The sequence below is a fragment of the Abrus precatorius genome, unplaced genomic scaffold (genome assembly GCF_003935025.1).
Source record: "Abrus precatorius isolate BTA unplaced genomic scaffold, Abrus_2018 Scaffold3, whole genome shotgun sequence".
NCBI classification, from domain to species: domain Eukaryota; kingdom Viridiplantae; phylum Streptophyta; class Magnoliopsida; order Fabales; family Fabaceae; genus Abrus; species Abrus precatorius.
The window spans coordinates 14,905,729-14,930,842 of record NW_020874373.1 but is presented as its reverse complement, the minus strand read 5'-3'; the positions used below and the strand labels follow the sequence as shown (position 1 = coordinate 14,930,842).

Sequence of the window (25,114 nt, the reverse complement as noted above, 5' to 3'; positions counted from 1 at the left end):
GCCTAGATACAATGAACCACCTATCATGAGGACTTTGTTGGTCACAAATGGATTAAGTTAGGTTCAATTTTGATCAAGAAGGGTCAAAAGCTCAAGTGGGTTTTTAAGAGGAGGGAATTACTTTGAGTGAGTGAGTACAACAACTAAGAGTGGAATGCATTAAATGATGCAGCAAGTGAGATTCAAGCACTCTTTCACCATACTTTTCATTTACTTTGCCTTCTGTGGAGAATCCTTTTTTCTATCAAAATGACTTGCTATATTTTTCTTTTTTCTTTTTCATTCATTTATCATCAATTTTTTATGGACTTTGACAATCATTCTCTTCTTCAATTTCAAACATTTTTTTACATGTATTAATAACATGTATGATGTTCACCACCCCAAACTTAAGATTTTGCTTGTCCTCAAGCAACTACAGTGATAATCAGCACCCCAAACTTAGTTTCTGGCATTCACTCTTGATGCAACTCAAAAGAAATTCCTTTCTTGAGGTAAGAAAAATAGTTTTGCAGACTAAGTTTGGCAAAAATCATAGTTTGGAACAAGGTGCAAGGGTGTTCTAGGGTGGGTGGGTGTGCACAAGAACGGCCTCAATCATCTAGATGAGAAATTGCACAATGCATATTCAATTAAGAAACAGGGCAAGTTCTAGAGGATAGATGCAACAATACATGTTATAGTGCACACAGAAAAGAAATTAAAGGCTCAATTCTCTGCTATGGTAAAGGTGATAATTACTTAGCAACATGTGAGTACAGTTCACCTCACAAGAAAATATGTTCAGTATGGTAGGAATGCTAAATATGTACAAAACAGAGAATGATTGTGAGTTGAATAGGAAGTATAATCAGACTATAAAATTAGAATTACAAAACTAGATTAAATTAAAAGAGAAAGATAATGAAAATATTTTTGTTTTTTTTTTAATTACTGTGCAAGAAAATTAAACTAAAAACATATGAAACAGAGGCAAAGAGATCACTCCCCTTTCATAGATTATGATGGCTCACAATTCAGAGATGAAATTCATGTTCCTCTTAATGGGACTTAGGGCATTCTCTTAAGTCTTAAAAGTGCTCATTCTCTTGCTACACTTGATCTTTCCAGGACTTATGCAGAAATTAGGTCCAGAAATTGCAATCTCTCTCTGCAAGAACAAGGATTATGCAGGAGCACATGTCAAATATCAAAGTAAAGTGCACACCAAAATGTTTATGCAGCAGAATTCATGAGATATCTAAAACTCAAATGCAAGACCATTATTGAATGCAGAAAATAAATTGAAAACTTCTAAAAAAAATTGTGAGTTGCCTCTCACATAGCGCTTTTTTAACGTCACTAGCTTGACGCTTTATGACCTTTAATTCTAGGAGATAATTTTGATCGTAGCGATTTCATTTGTATCCCTAGATATTCCTTTTTTTTTCTCATAAATCTGCAGCACTTCATTTAATTGGGAATGTGGAAGAAATAACCGCAGAGGGACATTCAGTTGCTTGATTAACTCAATGAGCTTGTCTTCATGCTCTTCATTGCCTTGATGTTTAGAATATGATGTCCTGCTGCTATACTTAGGCTGCTGCTCTCTTGGATATACAAGGATGTAATATTCATACTTCAAGAGCTCAGGCAAAGGCTTCAATTCTGATGCAGGAGGTAATGTAAAAATTGGAGATGGATGTGCAGCTTGCACTTCAACAAATGCATTATGATTCATTTTCTTCGAACTTGCAATGGCTGCATCATGATTTGCTTCCTTAGAATTTGCAATAGCTACATGAAAAACACCATACACATATGTATCAATTTAAGTACAAAAGCTACATTTTGCAGAATCAGTACAACCATCACAAGTAAAAGAATCAGGATATTTGGCTAAGTTAGAATAATTAATACAATCTGAAAATTCAGAAAACTCAGCCAAATTATCATCAACTAAATCATTCAACAAATCAATATGGCAAATTGAATGAAATGAATGCAGAGCAAATTGCTCAAAATTTTCTACTGCATTAGTAGAAATAGCACAAGGAGTAGGAGCATAATTTGCACTTGCTGGGCTGCTATATTTGTTGCAATCACTTGCTAGAGTAGTAGCATTAAGATCTTCATTAGTTGGTTACTGCTCTTACGAGTCTTGAATGGTCTTTTCTAATCTCAAGGTGTTGGCACGAGTGTCCTCTAGATTGATAGGTGGTTGTGCAGATAGATTACCAGAACCTTGAGATTGTAAATGGTTTAAAGTAGAACTCAACTGTCCAATCTGATTTTCCAAGTTTTGAATGATTGTTTCTATTCTCTGTTGGAAATTCTGATCATTAACTACCATTTCCCTCATCAATTCTTCCAAGAAAGGCTCACTCTTGCAAGGTGCAGCAGTTTGTGGTAGAAGTTGATGTTGTTGCTGTTGTGTAAAATTCCCCCATTTCAAGTTCGAGTGACTCATCCAACCTACAGATTCATACAATGTAGGACAATAATCAGTGGGGTGTTCATGTGAAGCACATATCTCACATAACCTTGCAGCTCTTTGTGACAATGCTAATTGCTTGATCAATGAAGCTAAATCATCTAACTTGTCCTCTAATTTTCTATGATCAGCAACATGAGTATTTTCTATCTCATAAACTCCACTATTTAAGGGCACTGGATTGCTTCTAGTGTTGAACTGCTGATTATTAGAAGCCATGTTTTCAATTAATTGCCTTGCTGCAATAGGAGTTTTGTCTACCAAGGCTCCTCCACTGGCTGCATCAATCATCTGTCTATCGATGGATATAAGACCTTCATAGAAGTATTGGATAAGAAGCTGCTCATTAATTTGATCATGTGGACAACTGGCACAAAGCCTCTTGAATCTCTCTCAATACTCATACAAACTCTCTTTGTCCATTTGTCTTATACCACAAATTTCTTTTCTGATTAAAGTCACTCTAGATGCAGGGAAATTTTTTTCCAAAAACATTCTTCCTAGACCATCCCAGCTAGTGACTGATCCAGATGGTAAATAGTAGAACCAATCCTTGGCTATGTCTTGCAATGAGAATGGGAATGCTTTCAACTTTATATGATCCTCAGGAACTCCAGCTGGTCCCATGGTGGTACAAACAATGTGGAATTCTTTGAGGTGTTTAAATGGATCCTCACCTGCAAGACCGTGAAACTTGGACAACAAATGAATCAATCCAGACTTAAGCACACAAGGTGTATCTATATTAGGATATTGGATGCATAATGTCTGAAAAGATACATCAGGTGAAACAAGTTCTCTTAAAGTTTTCTCAGCCATAATATCTAAATCAAAATGAGAAGAGTCTAGCTAAAAAGCTGCAAAATTATGCAAAAATAATATGCAGCAAAGTGATGCAGAAAAAAGAAATGCAGAAAATGTTGTAGCAAAAAATTATGCAGAATTTGATGAAATTGTGCAAAAAAAGAAATATACGCAGAAATAGTATGCAAAAATTTGAAATAGACTAGAAACAGAACAAGTATAGAACATATGTAGGATTATGCAGAATATCAAAACAGAAAAATTATGCGAAAACATAATGCAAGTGCAGAAATTAATGCAGAATTGCAAAAGTGCAGAAAATGATGCAGCAAAAAATTATGCAGAATTATGCAGCAGAAAACTAAAAACTGAAAGAAAAAAAAAATAGAGCAGAAAACAAATGCAGAAAAATGTAGAATACAACAAGCAAAGTGCAGAAAATTAAAGACAAAAATGAAATGCAGAATTGAAAAATTTAAAGGAAAAAAATGTTTTTTTTCAATTCTGTAGAAGATTAATTAAAAAATTGACGCCGTTGCCGAAAATTCTTGAGGTAAACCTTTTTTCTTATACAACAACTTATAGAAGATTAATTGGCAGATTGTTATATTTGACAACTACTAGACTTGATATCTCTTATTCAGTTCAACAACTTAGTCAATTTGTTTTTCAACCCTTAGATACTTATTTTAAGGTAGCAACCAAAGTATTAAAATATCTAAAAGTAGCTCTAGCTAAAGGTCTTTTCTTCCCAACTTATTCAAATTTGAAACTCTATGGTTTTGCTGACTTTGACTAGGCCTATTGCCTTGATAGTCATAGGTCTGTTATAGGTTATGGTGTTTTTCTTGGCTCTTCTCTCATTTCATGGAAATCCAAGAAGTAAAATACTATCTCTAAGTCTTCTTCTGAGGTTGAGTATAGAGCCTTGCCAAGTCTCACATGTGAAATTCAATGGCTTAAATATTTATTGGAGGATTTGCATATACACTTGTTTGATCCAGCTTCGATTTATTGTGACAATAAATCAGCCATCTATCTTGCCCATAATCCCACCTTACATGAGAGAACAAAACATATTAAAATTGATTGTCATGTGGTACAAGAGAAAATACAATCTGGCTTCATTCATTTGTTTCTTGTTAATCCTTCTCAATAACTAGCTGATGCTTTCACAAAACCTCTTTATTCTACTTCATTTACTTAATTTCTTACTAACCTAGGTCTTTATGATCTTCATTGCCCACTTTTAGGGAGATATTATCTAGTATTCTGATTTATTCATTTCAGATATAGAATATTATTTGATTGATTCAGTTCGGACATATAAAGTGTATTATTTTTCATCGCTTTAATGTGTGGATATAAGTCACAAAATCTTTAATTTTTCTATAACGAATTGATACATTTAATTCTGATAATTAATATACATTTTTCTTTTTCTTTTTAAACATCAAGAGTGTAGATGAGGCCTTAGTTCCCATAATCTTATTTCTAAACGATAAACATGCAACTTCTATCTTATGGTTTCTCTATTGATATTTTAGCTGTAAAAATAATATTCTCCGTTGTTAAGGTAATTTAGGTTTGCTACAGAAACTTGATCCCGGATTTATAAAATATTTCTTTTGAGATTTTAAGAGCTTCTAAAACCCCGATATTGGCGAAGCACTCGACAAAAACATCCAAAAGATGAATGCCATTGATACCCTTGTATTGTATCTGCGAATGGAGGCTTTTGGCGTTGTGAAACCTGTTGAATGGATGACCAACAACGGCACATGCTTTTTCCCCATAATCTAAGCAATTTAATATCAAATACACTGTCACACCGTTTAATAACTTTTATTAAATAGTTTATTTTTAAAACTAATTGTTAAATAAAAAATTCTAATCATGATTGATTTAAAATTATTTTATACCTTTTTCGTACCCATTAAATTTAAAGTAGTATATACATTTAAAATATGTAAAAATAAAAATATTTTGATTGTAATATTTTAGTTGTTTAATTTTAATAAAATTTGACATAAATAATGTAAATAATTTAATAGCAATATAACTTGATCTCTCTATATATAAATGATAAAGATAATTTATAGTTTAAACAGTTAAATTAATAAAAAATATGTTTTATAATTAACGATATTTACATCTATGTAATAAAAAGGTCTCCACACACGCACGCATACATGGAAAATATTGTATCCATACAATGAGTTCATTTGAATTCTGCTAATTAGATAAAGAAATATTGGACATATGGAAAATATTAAATTCATATAATGAATTCATTTAAATTATGCGACTTAGTTAAGGAAAAATTGGTTAATGTTTTTCTTTTAAGATCTAATAATTATTTTCTAAGAATTTGTTTTAAATAATTAGGATGATGTTAGGTAAATTTGTTAACTTAATTTTTCTTATCTTCCTTTTATTTGTTCATTTTAAAATTTATTTTGTTCCAAATCATCTCTTAAGAAAATTAATAAATTATTAATTATTTATTTTTAACTTTATCATTATTTTTTATTATTTCCATTAAAATTAATAATAATAATAAATAAATAAATAAAATTAATGAAGCTATTAAGATATATTTTTAAAAATTTTGTTAACTTGACTTTTAGAATTGAAGATAAACAGTTAATAATAATAAAATTTTATTAAAAAATATTTATTATATTTTTATAGCTTTAATATAAGAATTATATATTTTTTTATAAAAAATTTTATTTATAGATATTTAAATTCAGTTTTAAAAGTTGAGGTTAACCAAATTTTATTTTTAAATATAATTTATAATTGTTTAATTTTAAAAATATTAAAATAATTTTAAAATAAATTAATTTATAAAAAGATATTTAAAATAAATTAATAAATGTTTAAAAAATTATGTCACTGTAGATGGATGAAAAATAGAATCACATCACGCAGTTGAACACTGAACCAGTCCTAACGTCTTTTCAACAAAGATGGCGGTAGCATGAACAATGTTCCATATATTGGAGTAATATACCTCACCGCTTACGCTGCTATAGTATCATTAAGCGTCACATCACACAATCCTTTTAAAACACTGAATGGAATGAAAAACAACCATTCCTAAGAAAATAACCAACCAGATAGAATGGCCAGCGTTCAATCTTGTTACACAATTTTCCCTTCTGAACCCACCCCCAACACAAAATTCTACTCCTTGTGCGAACAAATAAAGCTTCGCACCCACGCTCCTCTTCTTTTTGTGTACAAACCAGACCACCATCCCAATGGATCAACCTTTGTTAACACCCTCAAGCATTCTCTGAGCCAAGCCTTGGTTTTGTATTACCCACTTGCGGGTAGGTTGAGTTGGATCGAAGGAGAAAGATGGGAACTTAATTGCAATGCCAAGGGAGCACAAATCATAGAAGCCAATTGCAAAGAAGTGAATTTGGACGATTTGGGTGATTTCGTGCCTACCCATTTGGTGTCACAACTCATACCCAACATTGATTATAATGTCCCCATTGAGGAGGTGCCACTTCTAGTTGCACAACTAACAAGGTTCCCTTGTGGTGGTGTCACCATTGGGGTGGCTTTGTGTCGCGCTTCAATAGATGGAACCGCAACCATGAGGTTCATGAGCACGTGGGCAAAGTTGGCTAGAGGGGAGCATTTGGAGTACCACAGAGAAATGCCATGCCATGATCGAACTATGCTAAATTCGCATAAGCTTAATTCTGTGTTGCATGACCATTCAGAGTTCTACACACCGCCTCTTTGGTTAGGTGCCTTGGAAAACACTGAGGTAGTGGTTGCGATAGTGAAACTCACGGAAGAACAAGTCAAGAAACTTAAAAACAAGGCACGATATGTGGGAAATACAAACACAAAACCTTATTCAACTTTTGAGGTTACTGCGGGTTACTTGTGGAGGTGTGTGAGCAAAGCACGTTATGTGGAAAATTGTGACCAACCTACGAGGGTGTCCACTTTGGTTAACTGTAGGAACCGGTTAAGGCCACCCCTTCCAAGTGCTTATGCAGGAAATGTAGCATTTCCTACCGTAACACCAACATCTTCCTTTGGTGAACTTATGCATAGGCCTTTGAGTTATGCGGCAGGAAATGTTAGGAAAGCGCTTGAAAGAGTGAATGGGGAGTATGTGGGGTCAGCACTTAATCACATAGAAAAGGAGAAGGACATAAACTTGTTAAGGTACAATTTTCATTACCCTGCTCCAAGTGTGCATAAGGGAACCTTTAAAGGGAACCCAAACCTTTTTGTGGTTAGTTGGATGAATTTCTCGTTTAAGGAAGCGGATTTTGGATGGGGAAAGCCTATGTATTTTGGCCCCGGGTACATGGATTCTGAAGGGAAAGCATTTGTTATGAATAATGCTAGTGGCAATGGCCTCGTTGTGGCGATTTCTTTAGAGGCGTCTCACATGGATGCTTTCAAGAAATATTTTTATGGTGATATTGAAGAGGTAATTCCCATTTGCAAACTGTGATGGGATTGCCTCAAATCTTGACGGAGACATCTTCTTGCATGCGCGTGGACTGAGTTTTTTTTTTTTTTTTTCAAGTAAGGGCAATGAGATATTTTTATGATGATTTAGTTGGAAAAGAAAGTTGTCAAGACAACAGTTTCTAATAAAGGTTTTAATTTGTTGATTTAATCATCCAAGCTTGCCTCATACTAGCACCCGGTTTAGGCAATTCAAAGTTAATTTGTCGTGTCAATTGAAAATGCAATAATAGGTAGGATGAATCACTACGTAACTACAAAAGATGCTAAGCTCATGCATGATGACCGGGGTGTGTCGTAGAATTCATGTATTATGTAATATCTTGCACTTTGATTTAAATAAAATAAAGTTTGTTTAAATATAATTGGAATAAATTTGGATAGAATTTATATTTAAAAATAAATAAATTAAAAAATTAAAATATATATATATATATGAACAGTATCGATGAACAGTAAAATAGAAAAATCGCGTACAAACGGTGTATGAACAGTAAAATCATGTATAAATCGTGTACAGTACGTGTGCACAGTGTTTCCAGCGTGAACAGTAAGGCAGTAAACAGTGCTTCTAATGGTGAATAATGAATTTCAAAAATTTTCTATAAAAAGGGAGTTTTACACGAAATTTTCATTTCTTTACTCCTATCAAAGGTTCTAAGGCTATATTTCACCATTTTCTTTCATACTAAACCCTCCTAAACTTAGATTTTTCTTCAGATCTGTGATTTTACGTCTGTTCTAAAGGATTTCAAGTAAGTTTCTCTAAGTTTTAAGTTAGATTTACTGTTTGTTTCTCTTATTCTTCTTTTTCTTATAGATGTTCATGATGTTCTTAGAAAAAACTTCGTTCTAAAGTTAAATTTTCAGTTAAATATTTGTAAAACCTCTGTTTTGAGGTAAGGGGCTCTATTTTATCATTTTGTTATGTTTATTACTTGTATTCTCATAGATCTTGTCATGTATGTGATTATATGTGGAATAATCCTTGTCTTATGAAAAATAATCGGTGAAAAGTGGGAATAATTGATTATTTATGTGATTTTATTTTATGATGAATACATGGTGAAAATGAATATTATGTTCAAATAGTGCATGATAGGGTATATTGAGGATGATTGATATGATTTTATGATTTTGTGATATGAAATATACAAAGAGATGGATGTTTCATGTTTGAATATATTGTGTTTCACGTAAAAATGATGTGTATTGTGAATATGCCATGATTTGGTGTATATGATGAAAAGTATGTGGAAATATAATGAAAAATATGTGTGAACATGAGAAATGACATATGTGAACATGTGAATATACTTGAAAGAGTATGAGATGGAAAAAGATATTATGTAAATAGTTACATAGATACACTAGAAGAGTGGAAGATGGAGACGATATGAGATATCTTCAGAAAATGTAGGGTGGTGAGTGACATTCGGGATTGTGCATGAAATATTATGTATGAATGCACCACATGGTCGCATACTCGTTTCCGGACTTGACTACTGACCATTACCTTTGCTAAGGGGCTGTCTATTGCATGCATTGTATTCGTATTGCATTGTGCCATCTGGCGACTATTTACATGGATGTGTAAAACCTCGGGATAGAGGCATCGAATAACTATGGCCACAGGGCGCAAAAAGCGCAGATAAAAGTAAAAGAAATTATGAATCTATGGAATATAATATGTGTTGAGATGAGAAAATGCTTTATAAGACACTGTGATATGTAATGCCATGATGTTTTCTTTAATCATGATAAGATGTGTTTTATGATGAATATGTGTTATGTATGAGTGGTAAGGTAGAGACTCACCCTTACACAACATTTTCAAGAAACTAGGAGGAATAGTATGTAATGAATACTATTTTGAGTTATGTAATGAATATTTTCAGTTTTATAGCATTCTTTTGAAACAGTTGTAAAACTACTATTTCTTTTTGTTGCTGATGAAAATTTTAGAATCTTTGTTTTTCAAAAGTACTTATAATACTAAAATTTTACTCTATGAACCCTATATCATTTCATTGTTTCTTTCTCGATAGAGAGTTTTTGAAAGAAAATTTACTTTACCATTTAAATTTGTGAAATTTTATCATATATTGAGGAAAGAAATATAAGGTGTTACATATTATCTCCAATATATCTGTTAAAATATTAAATTCATTCTATTAAATTTAAATTTAAGTAAAAAAATTTTGAAGTTTGGTCTAATTAAGTTTTTATCTAAAAAAATTGATTCTAATGTGAATCGATTTATATTATTATTATTATTATTATTTGGGTTAACTTACATAATATTATATTTGAATCATCATTTTAAAAATAACTTTAAACCTTTTATGCTAACTCAGAGGGCCCTGTGAAGCTAACCCACATAAATATACTACTCACGTTAGGCCAGTTAATCCAAATTAAAAGCTCTATTGTTATTTGAAAAAGAATTATTTTTTAAAATATTTTTTAGATAAAATCTACTGTGCCCTGGTAATTATAAAGGGGCATACAATGCCCTCTTTTAAGTGTATTAATGATTTTGTATATTTAAATGCATTAATCCTGAAAAAGTCGTTTTATTTCAACATATATTTTGAATATTTTCATTTTTTCGTTACAGTTTTTGTATTTATAATTAATTTTTTTCTCTCATCCATATTATATTAAAACTTAAAAAATGAGTATACTGATCAATGTTATTCTTTACATAATTATCTATCACAGATGTTAAAACAATACTCATAAAAAAAATATAAATTTACAATATAAGTGGCACATCAATTTATACTTATATGACTTATACTAAATATTATATCAATAATAAATATATAAAATTGTTATTTTTGACATCAAAAGGTAGTTCACTACTTTTTTTATTTTCCTTTCAATATCTGGTGCAAGTTAAAGGTTTTAAACATCTTACGGGAATGAACAAAACATTTCGTTTCCTTTAACAAATTCATAACAATTTGGATGTCCAAGTCTTTGATGCTATAAACCAGCACATCCTCTAGATTTTCGTATTGAAGTAAAAGCTTTCTGAGAACATTCCACTAAAGCATATAATTGACTCTCTCATGTACCTTTGTCAATTGTTTTCTTATGTCAATTATTAGGTTTTGAATCACATATTACATCGTAAATTTTGTTAGTTTTTAAAAATTGTTTATTTTTTTTATCATGTTTGATGATAATTTTTTAGAATATTAAAAAAATATTTAGTATGTCTTAAATATTTTTGAAAATATTATACAATTTTTTTTTAGAATGTTTCGATATGGTGTTTAATTTAAATGTTATTTCTTAAAAATATTAATAATTTGTTGAAAAATATTTTTAAAATATACTTTTACGCTCTATATACCATAATTTATAAACTATTTATACTACTAACTAAATTTATGCTTATTTAAAAAATTGATTTAAAGTTCAAAATAAAAAATTGATGTCATTTATATTATTATATATCTTATAGCATTTAAGATGTTTGGACCATCTTGGATATTATATATTTTATTAAATATGAGCATATAATTTATATTTCTATTAAGTACTTTATTTTATAGTATTAATACTTATATATATTTTTTAAAATTATTGGTGAATACGCACTTTGATCATAGTAATATTTTGTTCTTCATAATTTAAACATTTTTAATAATTAACTAATGTTATTGAAGTAAAAAATATTATATTAAATTATTAATATCAATAATGATATTAGTTATTGAACTTATACAAGACCAATTGATAAATATATTATAATTAGACTTTAGTTAAAACAAAAAAGTTTATAATGAATTAAACTATTCAACCTTTTAAATACTTGAAAGAGGTATTTGATTTTATCTAATAAGTTCAATCATTGTCTCCCCGTTAAATATATATGTTTTCTTCTCTTTGACTCATCAAGTTTGAGAATAATTTTCTATTCTCTCAATCTTAATTTTTACCTAAAAAAACATAATAAAGAATTTTAATAATTTGATGACAGATACATACATTTAACATCATTCTTCAATAAATTAAAAATGATATGCTATAATTTATATCTTAATTTTTATATCATTCTATTTTGCTCATAAATATGCTTACTACACTTACAATATGTGAAAGATCTGATCTAGTACATACTATGACATACACAAGATTACCAATTCATTACAAAGGTATATGTTCCATGATAAGTCTATATTTTAGCGTGCTTTTATAGTTCATATATTTATGTGTGACTAGTATTTTATCATATTTTTACACTAATTTTATTATTATTGTGCAAATTAACATAAGGTCACAATTAGGTTTTTGATGCATTTTGAGCTCAAATTAGATGAAAAATATATTAAATTATTAATATAAATAATGATATTAGTTATTGAACTTATACAAGACTAGTGGATAAATATATTATAATTAGGCTTTAGTAAAAAAAGTTTGTGATGAATTAAACTATTCAACCTTTTTAAACATGAAAAAGGTCTCTAGTTTCATCTAGTAAGTTGAGTCATTATCTCCTTATTAAACATATATGTTTTCTTCTCTTTGACTCATTAGTTTGAGAATAATTTTCTATTATCTCAATCTTAATTTTTTACCTCAAAAGAATAATAATAAAGGACATTAATAATTTGATGGCAGATACACACATTTAACATCATTCTTTAATAAATTAAAAATGATATGCTATAATTTGTATCTTAATTTTTATATCATTCTAGTTTGCTCATAAATATGCTTACTACACTTACAGTATATGAAAGATCTAGTCTAGTGCATATCATGACATACACAAGATTACCAACTCATTAGAGAGGTATATGAGCCATATGTTTCGTGATAAGTCTGTATTTTGACATGCTTTTACAACCCTTATATTTATGTGTGACCATTATTTATTATATTTTTACACTAATTTTTATTATTATTGTGCAAATTAATATGAGGTCACAATTGTAACGCCTCAGATTTTGTAAATAAATTTTTATTATATATATATATATATATATATATATATATATATGAATTGCTATATGTTGGGTATTTGAGTATGTGATGATGATGTGTATTGGATGATGGTAGAAATGAATGTGTGTAAGTATATGTGGATAAATATGCGAGTATGATGTGCATATTGATTTTTTGGGTTGAGATTGGACATGTTTAACTTGTGACTGGGCTGGATTATTTGGAAAAGATAGGTTAAAGTGTGCTACAGAGGCATTCTCACTGTAGCTAGAGGATTCTCGCTAGAGCGAGAGGACCTTGGAGAAAGGGATGATTCTGTTGCATTCTCACTGTAGTGAGAAGGCAACAGAGAGGGTGCATTTCTGGGTGTAGTCTCGCTGTAGCGAGATTCTGCAAAAATCAGAGTGCAATTTCCTCTGAGATTTTTACTGTAGCGAGAGGAGTGTCGTTGCAGCGAGATTAACGAGAGTGTCGCGACCAGAGAGGTATTTGAAGGGTTTAGGGTTCGAGAAAGTTATTTTCCACTTCTCCCTTCGAGCCCTTACTCTATTCTCGTGATTCTCAACTCATTCTTACCGATTAAATTGCCGCCAAAGTTATTTGTGAGTTAAATTGAAGATTAAGATTGTATTTGGGACGCTTGGAGGCAAGTTATAAAAGTTAGGGTTCTGATTTTCCATCTCTCTCTTGTTCTTTCAATTTCTCATGGAGTTTTTCATGTATTTAAGATGAAACTCGTGTGGGAGCACTTTCATAATAGATTCCGTGTTGGGTCGGTTAATATTATATGTATTGAAATGGTTAGATTGTGATTTGGATTATAACTAAGAATTGTGTTACGGAATGCAATGTGATTGAGTGTGGGCATATGTGTCATGTGTAAACATGAATATTATAATGTGATTGAGAAAATTTTTTTATAAGCAAAATATATTATTATAGAGAGTTCAAGGGGAACTCAAAACCCATATACACATAGAAAAAACCAATACTTACTCAAAAAAATAAAAATAAAAAGTAAAAACATACTTATATCTAACTAAGACGGATGCAATTTCGTGGATTCAAATACCAATCAGCTAACAAAATAGTTTCTCCCTTACTAACAAGTAATAGTTATTTCCAGGACTTCAAAATAATAAAATCTAGGATTTCCCTCTCATCCAAAACACCATTGGAAAACACAATCCAATTTCTATGTAACCACAAAGACCAAACTGTACTTACCCAAACAATTAATAAACATATCCCTTCTCTTTTACTACAACCAATATTAACCCAAGAAAGTAAGTGAGTCAATAAATTTGAAGACAAAATCAATGAGAATCCAAGCCAATGTGCAATAAAATACCATATTTGGGATGAAACTGAGCACGTTAAAAATAAATGAGTTGGAAGTTTTTCAAAATAATGACAGAAGCAACAAGTTATATCATCAATTTGAACACCACGATCAATCAACAAACCTTTACAAGGAAGTGCACTCAACAACAATTGCCAAGAAAATACCAGACCCTTCAGAGGGACCTTCCCTCTCCATAGCCTTTGCAAGATATCCGCCGTACTCTGATTTACCATATTTGGACCACCAAAAAGTTTAAATAGTCATAAATACGCAGAATACACTGAATAACAACCTGAAGAATCTGCCTTTCATACTCATTTATCTTCTTGTAGTACCTTACTAGAAATTCCATCCATAAGCTCCAACATAAAATTAAAGCTTGAGATCTCATGTTGAAATAGTCTTCTTCACCAACTAAAATCCCAAACCCACCTAGTGTCATCATGAAAACCATTCTCCAATACACAAGATTCAACATTTCTCGCCACCGCAAATAATCGCAGAAATGCCTCACACAATCGCACCCCACCTACTCATTTATCTCTCCAAAAAAGAGTGTGCAAACTTGCACCCACACTCCTATCCAACTTCTCATCCAGTCATGAATTCCCTTGATGAATAACCTCTAGCAAATCACGCCACCACAAAGAACATCTGTTGTGGACTGATGGACGATGAATAGAAGAAGCTAATCTGCCATACCTAGCTTCCAATACCCGCACCCACAATGAACTAGAACAATTAACACCTCGCCACAACCATTTACCAATAAGCGTCCACTTAAACCACTACATATTCTTAATGCCCAAACCACCATTCTTTCGCAGTCTACAAACCTTTTTCCATTTCACCCAAGGGATTTTAGATCCTTTCTTAACACCCTTCCATAAAAAATTTCGTTGGATAGAGATAATCTCCTTTATCACTGACTACGACGCTTTAAAAAAAGATAATGAGTGCAATGATATAGAATTAAGAACGGCATTGATCAAAGTCACCTTGCCTCTAATCGATAAATACCTATGCATCCATGATGCCAACCTCTTTTTAAGACCCTCTAACACACCCTTCCATGCATTTGATTGAGAATGTGGTTGTGTTTGAATATGTTGGAATACTGTGAATGGTTCAGCGATACACTAGGGTGTGAAAGATGAGAGTAGTAGAAATACCTTGGGGAAGGGAGAGTGATGATGACACTAACAGTGAGCGTGGGTGCACCACAAGTCACACACTCTCCTCTTGACTGGGCCTCTGACTAACGCCTTTGCTAAGGGACCCATGACCGCATACATTGTATCTATAAGGTGGGGGTTATCTGGTGACCATCCATGGTATGAACTGAGTAAGTCACTAAGGTTGAGGGCATCAAAAAAACTGTGATCATAGTGCCACAGTGAGCGTGGCTACGTACAGTGAGCACACCTGTTTGTTAATTGAAATGGAATGTTGAAATATATTATTTTACATCTGCTTGATGTGTGATTTGAATGATTTACATTATGATAGAAATGTGTGGACACACTCTCTCTTGACTGGGCCTCTGACTAACACCTTTGCTAAAGGGTCCGTGACCGCACACATTGTATCTGTGAGGCAGGGGTTATCCAATGACCATCTATGGTATGAACTAAGTAAGTTTCTGAGGTTGAGGGCATCAGAAAAACTGTGATCATAGTGCCACAGTGAGCGTGGTTACATACAGTGAACGCACCTATTTGTGAATTGAAATGGAATGTTGAAATATATTATTTTACATCTGCTTGATGTGTGATTTGAATGATTTACATTATGATAGAAATGTGTGGAAATAGGCTAGGTGAGTCTCTATGCTTGTGCGTGTTTGATAGTGTAGAGTACTCACCCTTACATTTATTTTTCAAGTGACTAAGACGATCAGCACCAGATTCAGTGAAGGATGAATGAAACTGTTATAGGACTAGAAAGTTATTTTGGAAACTCTTATGTATTTAAAATTAGTCTTATAGCAATCTTTGATATAAACTTGTAATTCATCCTTTTTTAAAACACTTTATTGAACCTATGCATTGGGAAATCGTTTGAATAAAAAAAAATTTATTTATTCTCATCCTTGCGAAATTTATTTATTTATTGAAATTTTAAATTAAGGTGTTATAATAATTGGGTTTTTGCTGCATTTTGAGCTCAAATTAGATGAAAAATGGATTTTGCAACAACCAGCACACCCATACAGGAGTGCTTTGAGAACATGCATAGTCGTGCTTATGGTCTTGCATTACCGTACTTATCTATAGGAAATCCAACTCTGAAGTAATTTTAGGATTTTCAACTCTATTAAAGGAACCCAAGGGCAACGACTCAAAGACACTTTTAATTATTCTTTTGATATTTCTCACAGCTCACATCTCGTTTCAATTTTTGACCTTGGTGATGGCCAATTGTTGACGATTACGGGAGTTTTGAGAGCGTGTCAGATCAAGATCTCACCTAATCTTTTCTCTATTAAAGATTCCTCTAGTTTGCATTTATATTTCGATTACTATGGATTGATTTATTATTATTTTGGTTTTCTTTTATATTATGTCTAGTTAAATTCATAGTTAGGATTATGGTGGATTCTTTGCATGACTCTATGCAATTTTTATGATTAATGATAATTTCGTGTTTTGATTCTTGATTGATGTTATCCTAGTGCGCTATATTTGTATGTCAGAATTGACAATTTTTAAACATATCATAATTAATTATTTTGTAGGCAATCGTACCACATATAGTTAATGGATCTATAGGATAAAACGAGACAAAGGACTACGTGGACTAAGCTTAGTTCTTCTCTTTCAATCATTATTAAATTAACAATTCATAAACTCTTTATATTTTCTTTTCCTTTTACCTTACCTGATCATTGGAGGTGATAATTTAGAGAAAAATTGTTAACATTGTATGATCATTGAGTGTTAATAGATTTAGTATGGGTGGTTGGCAATCATAAAAAAATCATAATTGGAATTCATCTAAAAGTGAAGATAAAAAAGTGTAAAGATAAAATCATATGTCTTAAGTTCTTCTCAAGTAGTTTATTGTCAGATGTTATGCTATTTTAATTTTATTTAATTGTTTTCATATTGAATCCTTGTTTTTATTTAATTTTGCATCCTTAAGTTTAAATAATCAAATTAAAAAATTCTTAGTAATTGAAAATAATTCCTGTGGGATGATATTTCAGAAACTTATGACATCTTTTAGTACCTACAAACACTCCACCTCTTCCTCAATTCTTGGACACTTAGTTGATGATAACTTGTAGTGTGCAACTAAATGAGTATCAACTGGCTTAGACCGATCTATATTGAAATGTTGTAACAATTTCATAATATAATTTTGTTGCAACAACCACAACCTGCCATAACGCCTCAGCCTATGAACCTTCATGCCAAGAATCTTCTTTGTCATTGTTAAGTCCTTCATTCCAAATTCAGTTCACTACTAAGATTTAAGCATGCTACTTTCAACTTTATTGCTTGTTGTAATTCGCATATCATCTATATATAACAATAGATAAATCTTAGAACCATTTGAAAGATCCTTAGAATATATGCAATTATCATATTAGTTTATATTATATTTATTTCCAATCATAAATGAATCATGCCTCTTATACCACTACCTTGGAGATTGTTTCAAGTCATACAATGACTTCTTTGATAAGTATACATGGTCCTTCTAAAAAAAAAATAAACCATTCTGGTTGACTCGTGTAAATCTGCTTCTCTAGCTCACCATGCAAGAACTTCGTCTTCACATCAAGTTATTCTATCTCTAAGTTAAATGTACTTACAATAGCTAAGGAGATCCTGATCGAGCTATGCTTCACTACAAGAGAGAATACTTCATGGAAGTCAACACCTTCCTTTTGAGTACAACCCTTTATTACTAATCCTGCCTTAAACCTTGAAAGTTCAATACTAGGGATTCCTTCTTTCCTTTTAAAGATCCATTTGCATGCAACAATTTTTTTAACCCTTAAGAAATTTCACTTGCTTCCATGTCTTATTTTTCTGAAAGAGATTCAATCTCTTTATTCATTGTTATTAGTCATTTCTTTGACTTATTATTGTCTATCATATTATGATAGGTAGAAATTTCATCTTTTATTGTGCCATTTGCTATAGCAAAAGCAAATGCTATAGTATCTATTTCTGATGAGTCAAGTGTACAAGTAAAAGAACTCAAATATCTTTGAGATTTTTAAATTTGTCTTATTTCCCTACTAGTAGAAATATTGTATGGTTCTTCTCTAGTTTCTTCACTAGTATTCTTACTACCAGATTCATCCTATTATTCTACTTCAGGTTAAATAATGCCTAAAGTACTCAGTTGATTTATATCTTTTTTTCACCCCATCTTCTCAACATCAATATCTAGCTCCACTTGTTTGTCAACACTATGATCTATTTCTATCTAATCTTTATAAGATTCTTCTTTTTTATTTGTCATTGTCCTCTCATTAAACGTGACATCTCTATTGATAATGACCTTGGGTGAACATGACTTTTCTGTACACCACAATTTATAGCCCTTCACCTCTCATGCATACACTAGAAATATACACCTTTTAGTAATTGGCTCAAGTTTACCATCACTAACATGAGCATATGCAAGACAATGAAATATCTTTAAATTAAAATAGTTTACAAGTTGATCAAACCATACCTCTTAAGGAATATCTAGATCAATTGCAGTTGATGGAGATTTATTTATTAGGTATACACTTGTATTGAGTGTCTCAGCTCAAAATGATTTGGAAAGTACATTGTTTATTTGTATGCAATGTTCATGCTTTAAAGGTTTTCTATTCATGTGTTATGCAATGTTGTTACATTGTGGTGTTCTAGATATAATACAATGTCTCACTATATCTACATTTTTGCAAAACTTCTCAAATTCTCTGCCATTGTCAATTCTCAGTCTCTTGACTGACTAACGAATTTGCTTTTCGACTATAGTCTTCCATTGCTTGCATTTAACGAACACTTCATCTTTGTGTTTCAAGAAATAAACAATATCTTCTTGGAATAATCATCTATTAGAGTAAGAAAATAATAGGCTTTGTCCAATGAGTTAACAGGAGCTGGACCCCAAACATTTGACTAAACATATTCTAGCATCCCATTACTTCTATGTTTTGCATGACTAAGTTTATACTTTTCAAACACAATTTTCACAAAAATTGAGTTTACAATTCTTCAAACCTTTCAATATTCCTTTATCAGTAAGTATATTCATTCCTTTCTTGCTCATATGACCAAGTCTCATATGCCACAATTGTGTGACATCATCATAAGATCTTTTAAAGAATTAAACCAACATTAACCCTAATTACTATACTTCTATGAAATATATAAATTCTTCCTTGTAGCTTTTCTTTCATCACCACCATTGCGCCTTTAGTCACTTTCAAGAAACCATTTTCTCCAATAAACTTATACCCTTGGTTGTCTAAGGAACTCATTAAGGTTAAGTTCCTCCCAAGATTCAATACATGTCATGCTTGATATGTCCTTTCAGTACCATCATCCATCTTATTCACACCACTCTTTCACCTATAACTCCAATAATTCTATTGTTTACTAATCTAACCTTTCCTTCTCTCTTTTCATACGAGGAGAAAAAATTGACTATTAGGAATCATGTGAAATAATCCAGAATTTAGGATTCAATCGTTCCATAAGTCACTAGTATTAATTGTCAAGGTTGAGTCTACACACTATCTTTAGAACTTTCAACTATTATATTGACAAAATTTCCTAATTTTCTTCTTTTAAGACAATTTCTTTGAATATTTCTTATATAATGATAATGAAAATACTTTGGGGATTAGTGACATTTAAATTTGGATCTATTTTTCTTTCACTTCTTGATCCTCTCTCTTAGTTATACGCCATCTCATCACAAGCAACCAATTTGTAGGATTATCAACACCAGATCAATATGTTAATTTTTGTTGCTCCTTCACCATTAAAGCCTTTTTGACAAGTTTGATTGTAATGGTAGATCTACCACACATTATGGTATCACATAAATTATCATAAGGCAGAGGTAATGAAGTCAATAAGATCATAGTCTGATCAATTTCTTCAACTGTTATTTCAAGCACTTGCACATCAGTGATCATTAGATTGAAGTCGTCAATGTGGTTTTTAATTGGTTTTTCTTCATAATATTTGAACGTGTATAATCTATTTCTTTGGTAGAGTTTATTTGATAAAGTATTTACAAAATATTTTTCTTTCTAATGTCTTTTATAACGAATATGCAGTCTTCTCTTTCACAACATCTCGCAACATGTTATATGTTAGGTTTAGTTGAATTGTACTTCATACTTTTGCCATTAGTCACTTGTGTTCCCTTCAAATGCCTTTTTTAGACTTTATTAGTCTACTAATGCTTGCAGTTTCATCTTTCATATGTTGAAGTCATTGAATCCATCAAATTTTGGTATTGACGTTTTGAATCAAGTGTCTCTCATATCACTTGTTAGGAAATCCAAGTTAAATACACTCAAGGTGTGTGAACAACTTAGTGGATGTGAGCAGAAACGTACTTCAAATAATTATGAAGAATGAATGAATAATTCTTCCTACTAGGTAATAATTAAAATACAAGATATTTGAGTGAGATTTTTTTCCTACTATAGTAGTAGTATTACAAAATACTATAGAGTATACCCAAAATCTCTAGTATTTAAACCCAAAATTACACTTATGAAATTTTCTCTCACTAATAGAACACTATGTTTTTGTTTTCTTCACTCCTTTACGTTGTTTTTCAAAACAATTTAATGAGAGAATCACAAATCTCCCTTGCATTTTTCTTCTTTGCAATACTTGATAAGATGAGATCAGTTATTGCCAAATGCATATTTGTAACAATGTTATCATCGATTTCTTTCTACTTATCATTTGTTATATTTACCACTTTCCTTCAATTGTTGCTAAGTAATTATTCTTCCTCAAAATTGTTTTATCTTCAATTTCCACAATAAAAAATTATTCCTATTGAACTTCTCAATATCAAATTTTTTTATCATTTTTTTTAATTAGATCAACATGCACAACGGTAAATAATATTTGCAATGTGAGCCAACAATCTTTGACTTTGATACCACTCTTAAGTATCAAAGTATATAAATAAATATTTTGAAATTAAAATAAAGTTAAAAAATATTGAAACTAAAACTTTTATTAAGCAGAAGAATAGTACAACTTCTCTCTTATTACAAAGAGAGAACAATAATACTTTTTTTTTTCTAATAACAGGAGAAAACAACATAAAAAAAAAAACTTTATCAAAAAAATTCTATTTTTTTATCTAAATTTTTTCTCTCCTTGTGGAACTCACTGAAATGGAAAGATTTTGAATAATGAAAGATATTTATATTTATAAGAGAGTGGATCAAGATTCTTTCACATTTTAATGCGAATTAGACAATTCAATCAAGTAAAATTGAAAATTCACTAATTGAACTGTCTAGTCACAAGAGAAAATCTTGATCCATAAGAGAGCATAACTACCTATAACCACTAATGTTTTCTTAGAAATAAGAGACTTTACTTTTACCTCTTTAAGGTAGCATGATAATAGAAAAGACATAACCCATGTTATTATATTCTATGACTTATTCAAATGAAATAAAAAAAAGTGAGTTTACTAATTCTCAATTTTTACTTCTAAAATTTGACTGAAAGTGTAAAAGAAATGCAACTTTTGTGGTAAAATTGGAATTTTTATATTTGCGAACATACTATAAGCAAATTGGTCTTTATTGAACGATGTTCAAAAACTTGCACAATATGCCAATTGAAGTAGGATTTCAATAATTTAAAAATGTGTACACATTATTATGAAGATAACGTACGAGACTGCCCATTTTGCTAGCTTAGGGAGACAAAACACTTGAAATAGTAATTGGCACTGTCTCAAAATCGATCAAGATCCATCTTTTGAGAAATTTTTCATTATTATTTTTAATTTATAAAAAAAAGTTTTTATTCTGATTTTATTCTCTTGAATTTCTGTAGAAATTTATTCAAACTGGGTTAAATAAATCTCCCATCAATATATATGTTCTCTAATATTTATGTGATAACAAAACATTGAGCTTGAATTCGTATTAAATATTCAAATTTTGATGACTAATCAATAATATTTTTAGTTTTACACATTTTGGTTTAAAACAACACTTCTCTCTCTCTCTCTCTCTCTCTCTCTCTCTCTCAATCAAAACGCACTTGAAAAATCAAAAGCCTAAAGGAATGTTTGGCAAGAAAAGTTTTGGAGGAAAAGAGGGTGAAGGATAATTTTTTTTATTTTAAATAAATATATTTAAAATTAATATTTTAATTTTTAAAATTAAAAAGCATACAAAACTTCTATTCTCCTCCATAAACTCCCCTAGGATAATTGCAGTGAATAACAGTCTTAAACATCTTCTGAGCCCAAATGTCCAATTTTGATAGTCAACAACAGAAGGGCTCTTCGTGCAAGCTAACAGTACTACTGAAAAAAAAATCAAGATTCTTGTAAATTAAAAATAAATAACTTATATTTTAGTATTTTTTTTAAAAGGTTTTTTATTTAAATTTTCTAAAATTTAAAAAATTTATATTATTTTTAATTTATAATAAAAAATTTATTTATTTTTTATATTAATTTTTTTCATCAAGTACATATTCTTTGTAATACCAAAACCAGGCGTAATTACTAAGCTATCAAGGCAATAATCCATCACTCGCAAATTGCAAACAACATGAAGAATGAAAACGATTAAACTGCCACAAGTTATACAACTCACCTTCATGTGTGTGATACTAAATACTGCTCAAGAACATCATCAACTAAATCACAGAATCAATTTCAGTTGAAACTAAGAACATATAGCAAATCCAGGGATGCTTGGGATCACAATTTGGCACTAGGCTTGTCTATATCCTCGTAAAACAACTTCTTCAGAGCATCAATATGGGATGCTTGCAAACAAATGGCTACAATGAAGCCATCACCCCTAGCATTGTCCATAAGGAAAGCCTTACCATCAGAATTTACGTTCCCTGGAAGCGTACACAAAGGTTTCCCCCACCCAAAATCCGTATCATAGTATGAAAAATTGGTCCAACCCACCACATACAGATTCGGGTCTCCATTAAATTTTCCTTTTCCTGAAGAGTTGTAAAATGTGTTCCTTAACAAATGCATGTCCTTCAAATTTGCTATATAGTCAAGAGCAGACCTTACATATTCATCATTCATTCTCTCAATTGCTTCCCTTAGTTTACCAACAGCATAACTCAGAGGCTTGTGCATGATGTCATCAAATGAACAAGTTGGTGTCACAGTTGGAAATGTTGCATTCCCAAAATAAGCCTTGGGAAGAGATGGGCTTAAACGGTTTCTACAATTGACCAATGTAGTCAACCTCGTTGGTTGATCCCCATTACCCACATAACGCACCTTGCAAACACACCTCCACAAGTGACCACTAATGACCTCAAAACTAGTAAAAGGTCGACGTTCGCCAAAGTCACAAGCTTTCTTCTTCAATTTCTCAACTCGGCCTTTGGTGAGTTCCAATATTGCCGTAACAAGTTGTTGTCTCATGTTGGTATGTTGAAACGAATTACCTGTCCAAAGGGGTGGTGGGAAAAACTCAACGTGTTCGAAACGCGGTGGTTTATTCAGTTTTCGCGAATCTAACAAAGTTCGATCAAGCACTGGCATCAAACTAGAATCTAAACTCTCTCCTCTAGCGAGTTTGGCCCACGATTTAACGAAACCAGAAACAGAAGCCCCATCAACTAGAGCACGACACATGGCCAGTCCCAGTATGAGGGAACCACATGGGAACCTTGTTAGCTGCGCCGCCAACAAGGGTATTTCTTCGATTGGGACATCATAGTCAATTTTTGGCACAAGTTGTTCCACAACATGGCTGGGAGCGAAATCACCCAAATCCTCCATCTTGAGTTGATGATCACAAGAGGCTTCCACGAGAAGTGCCCCTTTGGCGTTGCAAAGGAGTTGCATGCGGCCACCCTGGATCCATCTCAATCTACCCGCAAAGGGGTAGTAGTGAGTGAGTACTTTGCTAAGAGAGGTTGAAAGAGTGTGCATCAAGATTTTGAAGGAAGAATTGTTGATGCATGTGTTGGCGTAGAGATAAAGTTGAGATCCATGGGTGGGGAGCTTGATTTGATCACAGTGGGAAAGTGATAAAATCGAAGATGGTGTGTCTTCAAAGGGAATTACAACGTGCGACCGGTGAACAGTAACCATTTTGGTCTTTCTCATCTCTATGGGTTGCTTGTTTTCACAGCAGGAAAACCCGGTTTTCTAGAATAGCTGATTCCTCGGTGCGGTCGAAGATAAGGACTAAGGTTGAGCTATTGAGTCACACGTGTGCATCGTTGTACATACAAAATTGTTACCACTTGGTCTGTTAATTGATTGAAATCGTTCGATCCAGATTTAAGATTTTAAATTTGATCAAATCAGATTTGAAACATCAACCTAGGATGCGATCCATTTAATTTTTATCAAACGGTTCTGATTTATTAGACTTTTTTTATTATCTAATTTAAAAAAAAAATTACCGAATGAAATGTTTAACAAAATTATATAAATATAGTTTTTTTAAAAAAATTGTCGTTGAAAACTTTAAATTTTTTTTAAAAATCATCATTTTTATTTTTTAATATTTTTTTATTATTTTAAATTTTTTTAAATTTTTTATTATTTTAATATTTAAAAAAATGTTATCACTTGTCTAATTTTTTATCATTGAACTTTTATATTTGTACTAAAAATTGTTATTAATGATTTTTAAATCTTATATTTTCATAATTTTTCAAAAAATATTGTATTTTATTATATATAATTTTTAAATACTATATATAAAAAATAATCTGATTTATTACACTAATATTAGGCTTTTTTATATTAATAATATAACTTTAAAAACTAATTTCTAAAATAGA

At 31.2% G+C, this 25,114-nt stretch overlaps 2 protein-coding genes across 2 annotated transcripts; one reads left to right on the top strand and one right to left on the bottom strand.

Moving 5' to 3' along the window:
• The first annotated feature begins 6,407 nt into the window (after positions 1–6,407).
• On the top strand, positions 6,408–7,772 carry LOC113862234 (spermidine hydroxycinnamoyl transferase-like). The gene has a single exon (XM_027495334.1). It carries the CDS (start codon positions 6,408–6,410, stop codon positions 7,770–7,772), a length of 1,365 nt encoding a protein of 454 aa, XP_027351135.1.
• A 15,154-nt stretch (positions 7,773–22,926) lies between these two features.
• On the bottom strand, positions 22,927–24,413 carry LOC113863295 (spermidine hydroxycinnamoyl transferase-like). The gene has a single exon (XM_027496827.1). It carries the CDS (start codon positions 24,411–24,413, stop codon positions 23,043–23,045), a length of 1,371 nt encoding a protein of 456 aa, XP_027352628.1. The 3' UTR covers positions 22,927–23,042.
• Between the last annotated feature and the right edge of the window lie 701 nt (positions 24,414–25,114).

Bases quoted from the DNA above. Each gene is read 5' to 3' on its own strand.
- LOC113863295 (XM_027496827.1), bottom strand. From the start codon at position 24,413: ATGGTTACTGTTCACCGGTCGCACGTTGTAATTCCCTTTGAAGACACA.
- LOC113862234 (XM_027495334.1), top strand. From the start codon at position 6,408: ATGGCCAGCGTTCAATCTTGTTACACAATTTTCCCTTCTGAACCCACC.